The sequence below is a fragment of the Neodiprion pinetum genome, chromosome 6, assembly GCF_021155775.2.
Source record: "Neodiprion pinetum isolate iyNeoPine1 chromosome 6, iyNeoPine1.2, whole genome shotgun sequence".
Lineage (NCBI taxonomy): Eukaryota > Metazoa > Arthropoda > Insecta > Hymenoptera > Diprionidae > Neodiprion > Neodiprion pinetum.
The window spans coordinates 460850-470407 of record NC_060237.1 but is presented as its reverse complement, the minus strand read 5'-3'; the positions used below and the strand labels follow the sequence as shown (position 1 = coordinate 470407).

The window sequence follows — 9558 nt, the reverse complement described above, 5'->3', positions numbered from 1 at the left end:
AGCCGCTGATAATTAAAATTGGTCTATATATGTATATTCTCTGCTGTGGCGATAGTTTAGATGAAAGTATCGAGGCTTACTTGTTTCTGATTTTTTACACGAACTTCAGTATATTCTTTTACTCCCCGCGGGATTCCAGTAAGCAATTTGCCCGCAAATTTTAGCGAAGCCACGGAAAGGTGCGGGATTTACTTTTATCACTCTCCGCGGGTTTCGCAATATCTACCAGCTATTACTCGGCAGTCTCCTCCCGAGTCTTCGTGTACACATATATCTGTGCTAGTACATCACGCCACATTTTCGCCGCCGCGCAGCCTCTGCCCACCTTCTAGCATCAGCCATCCTTTAAAACAACCCCCGTCGCCCCCCCGTCAGTAAATCAGATTCAGGCACGAATTCAACGAAGTTTCTAATTTGAATGTGACAATATTAGCACACAGGTATGAGCATGAAAACCTAAGTTACCTTAGCTTGGCCATTGTCTAAAAATGAAGTAAAATTTTTAGGGCCGGGGGGGGGGGGCAAAAATCTTCGAGCACAACCTTATGTAATTTATGGCCGCTTGCGATTGGGTGTAGCTTTTGTTCACCCTTCGGAGAGTTTCGTCACTCTTCAAATCATCGTTGATCAACGCATTCTTTCCACCATCTGAAGCTGTCGTCGAATTCAGGCACTGCGATCGGTCTCAATACCCAAATCGAAAATTAGTTTCGACCACAGAAAATTGTGATAATTTATTTTGTTCCTCCGTACTCCGATATTTCGTGTGATGGGACCTTGCGTCATTTGCATACTAATCGGTAAGCTGCAGTATTACCCGCGTTTCGCACACCTCAAAAATTATGAGGTTGCAATTTTGCAAAATTCATAACCTCGGAAACCGCGCCCCGGAAAACAAGAATCCATCGGAATCCTCAGAGCAAGCGGAAGAAAAAGGTGAGTAGAGAAGGGTCCCGGTGGCCATACGGCCGTTCTGTAGTAATAGTTGCAGCAATGTGCTTCCAGCGAGAAGTTCGCGTGGCAGCTACGAGCCACCGCTTAATCGAGAGGAAAGTTAGCGAGGGGCAATTATACGACATCGCGATCGTTTACGTCCGAAACAAGGCGAGTATTATTTATAGATTTCGTGGTCCGATAAGAAATGGTATTGAGCATCAAATACGTTTCTCCTTTATGCGAGCAACTCGCAACCCTGGAATGGAACTCTAATATCGTAACCAAACATCCCCCTTTGCCCTTTATCAATTTGCTGTAAGTTATAATCCTGATCGTTGTATTGTGATTGCATGTTGGTCTGTAGTAAACGTTTTTCGTTATCGTCGTAACATGTAATACAATTCATCTCTTTCTTAAAGAAATGAGCAGAAAGAAATGAATTCACGTAATTAACCTCGAAATGTTCCAACACACGAATCACATCGAATCTACTTAATCTTCAATGATGACCCAAATAATTAGGATTTATTTACTTTTAATTCAAGTCCCGTCAAGAATCAAAAGATTCAGTACCAGAGAATTTTATTTTATTTATTTTTGAAGCAATATCGAGTCACCGCAAGGTTCCTATTATATTATGTCTATTGTGCATAGCTGTACGATTCATACTGATTGTAGACCTTAACGATCCTTGTCGTCCATAGAGAGAATATCCAATACTCATTGCATGGTCTAGGGTCAAGAAACTTTGTCTCGATAAGACGAGCCTGATATCCTGAACAATACAAGAGGAAAACATGGTGTCTGAGTACACAGTTGATAAGTACGTAAATAAAATTGTATCCATTCGATTAACTGACGCTATCTGCCAATTGCCTGTCATTGGTGTATGTTCAAGATTATATTACCGAAATTCATTGCCAGTTAAAGTAGTCCGGTTTCTTAATAATATCCACTAACTTGCTTACGATAAAACGTGATTAACATTTATCTAACAGCACCTTTGGCTTGGCCTCTAGACTTTCACGCATGCGAAACTACAAAGTCAGATAGCGTAGTATGACTACTTAATTCCGAAGACGAATACAGATGTATCCTATAATAAATTGTCATATCGCAATAATAAAATACCAGAAATGTGTTTCGGCTATATATTTACTCATACTTCTGTTACGATACGAAGCTGTTGGAGAATTTTGTATCTGTTAGTCAAATGCGGTCTATGGATGTTTGATAATACCATTTCGATACCGAAGAGAAAGTATACCTGAATTACCGCAAGTTTTGCGTTAGAAATGAAAGTAAACAAGGTATGCATGTACATTAGACCGGTACAAAAAAGTCAAATATTTTTTTTTTTTCTGAAAGTCACCCGTTTCATGGTTGTAGGAAGAAAGAATAAGAGGCCTGTGAAAATTTCAGTCCTTAACTTTGACACTCGATGGTTCCTGAACACCATTTTTTATTTTATAATTGGTTAATACATGAAAATAGTTTTAATTTCATTCCGAATTTTGTAGCTCAGTAACGAGGCAATATATACACATTTTTGTAGGGAATTCAACGCTCTACAAAAAAGGTCCCTTATCATTTTTTGATAACCCAACTCTTCCTAAGGTTATTCAAGATTGAGGTTGAAATCATGTAAAAATTCGCTCTTTTCGAGATTAATTGCGAAAATACTAGACTCATCACAAGATTATGTGGGTTTCTTTCGTAAAGCATTTCAACCACTATAAAATCGTGTCATTCAATTAATTCTCAACTTGAGCAGATTCATTCTTAGCTAAAACAACGGTGCTTCCAAAGTGGAATTACATCTAATACATTTTATTACTTGTAGTAATTACAAAATAAATTTGCTCAAGTTGAAAATGAATTGAATGTCATGATTTCATAGTGGTAGGAACATAGTCTACGAATCGTGATGAACTTAAATATCCGCATTGTTTTGACGCGAAAAACACGCTGTGAAATTATTTTCATTTTTTTTTCCTGTCCAGTGATGGCGATTTCCACGCACTGATAACAACGGTTAGCAGCTTGTGCGAGACGTAGCAAATGAGAATTAAAACTACGGTGGTTCCAACCGAAATGAAAACAATTAGATCCATGTCCTGTCGACGGTACCACGGATCGTCAGCTGTGATGGAGTGCAAATGCGAGGTTCCTTTATGACGAAGTACTTGCTCCGTCCACCAGATGGCATTTTCCAGCAGATGTTGAGAATTTTCTTTCAACAGAGTGCTCAGCTTTACCATTTCATCCTTGTACCTGAAAGTTGACAATTACGAGGAAGTATACAGTGAAGTAATCACCGATGAGACTGACGCAATGTGCATAATTAATTGTATGTATACCTCTTGTTGGATGCTACAGTTCTAATCGCTTCTTCGATCTCATTTCTGTTCATCGTGCGGAGCTCCAATTTCTTCCCGACTCCAAGTGACACCATTTTGTCAATCTGCATTCTCTGGTCGCCCCAAGTTGGTATTCCAACAACGGGAACTCCATGAGACACGGTCTCCTCGGTGCTTTGGAGACCTCCTTGGTACACGAAGACTTTCAGATTCGGATGGGCTGCAAACAAGGTATGAAAGAGACCCACCTCGTTCTTATGTTCTCGTTTATATCGATCATCTCGTCGCGACAGCTGTGCTCATGTTGTTTCTATAGTGACTCACCGCATAATCAAATGATAAACAATTCCGTTAACGCGCAGAATCAATCATTGTGCCGCACAATTATTTGTATTGTGACTGCAAGCCCGTATTTTCTGTTGTTGTGCATTTATCGTGATATTTCAAGTGCGGTGCAATGTTAATCAACGGATATTCTCAATTCGAATGAAACTTATTCTTAGATCAATAAGAGCCATTCGTGGCCGTAAATCAACTAAAGAAATACCCAGAACAGCCTGTTGCGGTGTCCATTTCAAGATGTGAACGTTTTTCGGCTTGTCCGGAAGAACATCGTTCTCAAATTTCCACAACACTTCGTACGGCAGCTTAGAGAATGCTGCCACCAACTCATTCCGCGTCTCATTCGACAGCATGCTGCTTTTCATGTTCGACCCAAGACTCATGTAAATAAACCCTTGCGTAGCCCCGTCCAAGATTTTTTTGATGTCCTATAAAACCGGCAATGCAACTCAATCAGATCTCTGAGAGTCATCGCGCTTCGACACGAATCGAATGGAATTGTTTCGGAATTATTTCATGCGATTGAATAGCTTGAACTGTTTGCGAAAATACCTTGGGTAAAGGTTTGCTTTGTGGAGAAACGTGAAAGCCGGCGATTTCAACAATTTTTCGAACCTCCGGCCTCGAGAAGGATATGGGTGTCTGTTGATTGGCGAAAACGAGACTGACATTTTTCTCCAATTCCTCGAGATCGGGAATATCTTCGCCAAAGTATTTTCGTGCAATTGCCGCTTGCTCCGTTACGTGATTGTTTTTATAATAGTGGAGAAATCTCCAGAAGCTGACGAAATTTCCCAACCTGTCCCAAAACGTCAGTGGTGAGGATTTCGAGTAGAGTTCCCAATTTGATGGATGCGACGTCATAATGGGATTGCCCAGCACGTACTGAACGTTCATCGTCAGTCCCATGGGTGACAATCCTTCAACAAATAAATGCGAATGTTGCTCCAGAATTTGAAATGAAAAATTGAATTGAACTCTCGAACGAATCAACTCACCGATAACCGGTGCATCGAATCTTTTACCCAGTACGAAGAGAGCAGGCCAGTATAACATCTCTAGTAGTACCATGTCAAAATTTTCGTTACTACCGGCTGTATATATCTTTCTGAACTCCGGATGCTGGAGAATTTGATCGGTTTGTAAATTCGCCATGCCGCTCAATTTGTAAAACGAGCCAAACCAATCCTTCACGTCTAGAGCCGTGATGTAATTCGATTTGTAAAGAAAACTGATGTCAATTTCCGTGTAGTTTTTTAAAGTTGGATCATTCATGGGATCCGAGGTTGCAAAGATAATTTCGTGCCCCCGTTTGTTCAAGGCCAAGGTAAAGCTGCGAAACACGACTTGATGACTGATTGAAGCTCGCGGGCAGATGCACAATATTCTGTAGCAATCTATGAACTCTACCGCACAGTTTAAAATACATATTATGGCAGCAACAATTGTACGCCGTGCAACCATCGTTCACTCGCAACTGTGACAGTAAAACTGAGCAATTTAACAGAAATACTTACGTGTTGTACTTGGTGACGATGTTTCACCGCAACCACATTATCGGCTGGTTTTCCAAATAGAACCTATTTTAATAAGCCACGTTCTTTAGATAAACTGGTAATTCTTTTAACCCCACTCGTAAAATGATTTGTAAATTTGTACAGCAGTTGAGGAAATATTCGTTGTAGAGTTTATATTAATAAATAAGATTCTGAATCGTTTCAACTTATCGTCAGTGCCAAAATTTTCACGGCAATTCATAGATACAGAAATATTCCCGAATCATATCACGGCCGTGAGTACCTTGATTTTTAAAAAGACTGGTTTTTCATTGCCAGTAGTTTCGAGACTTCAATAACTATAAAACAACAGTATTTACGTACACACGTCAATTATGTTAGCGCAAATAAGTCTCGTGATGTTTTTAATTACCAGCGGTGTTAGTTTATGTTTCCCGCGACGACCTGTTCTTGAACGTCATGAAAACGTAAGAAGAAACGGAAAATATTTACAAAACTCGATTTCAGACTCAATGTGAATATTATCTGCAAACGTAAGTTATATTCATTCAAAGCATAATAATTAACGCTACGAAAAGCTGTAAGTGATTCAGAAAAACTATAAGCGAGCTAGCCCGGCAATTATCTTCTTATCGTAGAGAAACAGGTATGCGATACGTTTAAGTTTAAATATTATGCCACTAATTTAATTTTGTACATATTGTGTACAATTTGCTTTTGTATATCTACTAACGGATAAGGTACAGTCATCTAGGTTATTACATCTAAGATTCCGAGTAGTTTGTTAAATAATATGTCGTTGCGTAACTTGAGTCAAACACTGAGTTACGCAAATAGAAGAAACAGTCAATTTCGCTTTGCCTTATCGAGTGGCGAATACGTCAACGCGTTGATAGTGAACATCAAGGACTTGTAGGAAATTAGTAATATTGTGACGAAAGTTATCACAGATGTAGCAGAAAGGAAGGCAACTATATCCATGTCCTGACGCTGGTACCATGGTTCATCAGCTGTTGCAGATTGTAAGTGTGGAGCACCTCTGTGACGTATCACGTGCTCCGTCCACCAAACAGCGTTCTCAAGTGAATCCCTTGGCTTGTCTTTGAGCAGCGACCGCAAGTCAAGCATCTTTTTCTTGTACCTGAAACATGGACGAGAATCGGCTTGTATATTTGAGGCATGTACCAAGAATTTACGATAGAGGCAAGATATATTACTCGTCGTCGAGTGCAACGGTGAGTATAGCTTCCTCCAGATCATCCCTGTTGACAGCAGTTATCTCCAGTTTTCTGGCAACGCCGAGAGACACCATTTTATAAACAATCGCATCCTGGTCACCTATAACTGGAAACCCAACCAACGGAACAGCGTGCTCGATCGCTTCTTCTGTGCTTTGAAGTCCTCCTTGATAGATGAAAACTTTGAGATTCGGGTGAGCTGAATTAATATAAGAGAAAAATCATTTTTTTCCATACTTGGGGTTAAATTTCTTTAAGCAAGAATTTATTTTTATCCGTATCGCTCTTATCAAACTGTATACGTATGTATGGACCGGTACCTAAAATCGCCTGCTGAGGAGCCCACTTCAAAATCATCACGTTATCCGGCTTGTCTGGAAAATTGTCATCTTCGAACTTCCAGATGACTTTGAAGGGTAACTTTGAAAAGGCAGCTACAAATTCACTTCTGGTTTCCGCAGACAACGTAATGCTTTTGACATTCGTTCCCAGACTCATGTATACGAATCCCTGTGTAGCTCTGTCCAAGACGTTCTGAAGATCCTATTTTCGAAGGTACGACCATATCATAAATCAACCGAATCTATTTCATTCTGATGGCAAACTATACCGAAAATCATGTAATAATTTGACAAAAACCTGCGGCAATGGTTTTTTATGCTTTGAAATGTGAAAACCATTAATTTCGATTATTTTCGGAACATTTGGCTTGGCATAGGAAATGGGCCCCACTTGATTAACGAAAATTAAACTGATATTCTTCTCAATCTCATACAGGCTCGGAATGTCGTCTCCGAAATATTTCCTCGCTATTTCTTCTTGTCCAGGCATGAAATAAGTCCTAAAGACGTATATCGTTGACCAGATCTTACAAAAGTTCTTTAATCTCTGCCAAAATGTCAACGGATTGTTAATATTTTCTTGGAGTTCATAATTCGCCGGATGCGAAGGTATTATGGTATTGCCTATCCCATATTGAGTGTTTGTAGATAATACCAAAGATGATATACCTGATTGGAATCCCGAAAGAATTTTTATCACACAATCCAAGTATAAGTGTAAATTTATTACAAACTAGAGAAAATACAGGTGTGGGTTAAAATACTCACCTATCATCGGAGCGTCAAATCGATCAGCTAAAGGCAACAAAGCGAACGAAAAGAGCTGTTCCATTATAACTAGGTCAAACTTTTCGTCACTATCTCGCTCGTACAAGCGCCTCAGTTCTGGGTAAGTAAGAATTTTTTCAGTTCCGAGGTTCATGTATGACGACAAAGTGCTCATCTGTGTCAACGAAGGTGGTGATCTACGATATTCGATCATATTTCTACCAAACCGCTCATGCATTTCATACATGAAACCGATATCAATCTCGGTATAGTTTTTCAAGCTTGGATCGTTAACAGGATCTGTAGTGACAATTACCAGCTCGTGGCCTCGTTTATTCAGTTCCAAAGTAAGTCCGCGAAATACCACCTGATGGCTGAATGAAGGAGTTGGAAATACCCCCAGGATTCTTGCACAATTTCCATAATTCAACGGACCTACGACTGCTAAAGTCAGAATAGTGGAAAAAAAATACCGCGACAACATTGTGCACTTTTGTTCGAACTCAGTTTTCACCGCAAGAGATCATACTGAAAAGCTTCCAATACATGTCAACTTGACGCGACACCTTTCTGACGAACTGTTTGTATCAGTGGCCAAGAATGTTCATTCTCTGGGTCTTCGATCTAATCTCTTTAAGTATGAACGACGCGGTGGAAGGGATATCGACAGTGAATTTTCGTTACAACGGATTATCAACGAGCACCGAATACCCCAGATCCACCAGAGCTTATCTGAAATTATCTAAGCCGAGTGTAAACTGTATTATAGTTGTACATTTTATTTGAATATAAACCAAATCGTCTACCAGGTATGTCATTTTCATACATTTAGTACGCCATTTTAACTTTCCAAACAGTAATTTGCGTGGTTTTTGCCATTTCATATTCGTCATTCGTTTTCTATATAATAATACTAGCAGCCCATCCCGGCTTCGCACGGGCATATAATAATATTAAGTAATAATATAAATGCTATTTTTCTAGAAACTCACTGTAAACATTGTGTATTTTCTTTTATTATATTATTATATGCCCGTGCGAAGCCGGGATGGGTTGCTAGTGTAGCTTATATCAGAGTACTCATCTCTGCTTATATGACACGTTCGTAGATTTACCATAGCAGCGTCATCTATTGATTACTTACTCAACCCAGTCGAAAGGTATCGCCATCTGTTAGAATCATTTGGAGTTAACAGATAATTGTGACTGTCAAATAATAACAGACAAATAATTAGCAATAAATTAAAATTGCGACTATAATTTGAGATTTAAACTATCCTATCTCTCAAGTTGGATCGAACTGCACATGGTGTGCGTATTTTATTATAATCGGTTAAGTGGTTTAGGAGTCCATTGAGGACAAACATTGTGACACGAGATTTATATATATTAAGAAAGATATATATATATAGATATATGTATATAGAGATATAGGATAATAGATCGTCCTCGTTAACACTAACACAATTTTCTTGACATTTGTGTCTAGATTACCTGATACCGGTGTTCCCGTCAGAGGAACACCATGCGAAATTCTTTTTTCTGTAAGCCGAAGTCCACCCTGCTATATGAAAACCTTTAGGTTGGGATGATCTTTCATGAAGTTATCCAGCTGCTGCCATGGCATCCACGATTCACAAGCTTTGATGTCCATTTTCCAATGTGATGGATGAGAAGGTAATATAGCATTGCCGATTCCATATTTCACAATCACGTGCAAACACGCACTTGCGATGTGTTCAATTAATCTCAGTTAAAACGTATGAATTTCATCGTGGAAAACATACAGTAATCCGATAGCATTGATAGCTTTGCGGACAAACATCTACCATCACTTGGCAGTGATAAGAACTTCGAATTGTTCGGTTGGATACGTGAACGCAGAAAAGAAAAATCCTCCAATATCATCAAGTCAAAGTTTTCACTGCTGGTGGCTGCATACAGTTTCATTATCTCCGGAAAACTTAATATTTTAACCGCCTGATCGTGTATCATCGATTCAAATGCCATAAGCATTTAAATAACTCTAAACAACAGTAAATAAAACTGACAATTA

General features: G+C 39.2%; 1 protein-coding gene across 1 annotated transcript; it reads right to left on the bottom strand.

Annotated features, from left to right (window-relative positions):
• Window positions 1-2361: 2361 nt before the first annotated feature.
• On the bottom strand, window positions 2362-8088 carry LOC124221114 (uncharacterized). Its single transcript, XM_046630794.2, has 11 exons — window positions 7503-8088; window positions 7033-7403; window positions 6714-6936; window positions 6373-6592; window positions 6005-6296; window positions 5156-5218; window positions 4637-5105; window positions 4191-4558; window positions 3844-4066; window positions 3297-3516; window positions 2362-3210 (listed from the first exon to the last, which is right to left on the bottom strand). Exons 1-11 carry the CDS (start codon window positions 7984-7986, stop codon window positions 2919-2921), a joined length of 3225 nt encoding a protein of 1074 aa, XP_046486750.2. The 5' UTR covers window positions 7987-8088; the 3' UTR covers window positions 2362-2918.
• Window positions 8089-9558: the final 1470 nt, after the last annotated feature.

Excerpts from the sequence above, each read along its gene's own strand:
- LOC124221114 (XM_046630794.2), bottom strand. The coding sequence starts at position 7,986 with ATGTTGTCGCGGTATTTTTTTTCCACTATTCTGACTTTAGCAGTCGTA. Across the intron at positions 7,404-7,502 it reads ATTTGACGCTCCGATGATAG|GTATATCATCTTTGGTATTA; the intron begins GTGAGTATTTTA and ends GATTCCAATCAG. Across the intron at positions 6,593-6,713 it reads TCCTCAGCAGGCGATTTTAG|CTCACCCGAATCTCAAAGTT; the intron begins GTACCGGTCCAT and ends ATATTAATTCAG.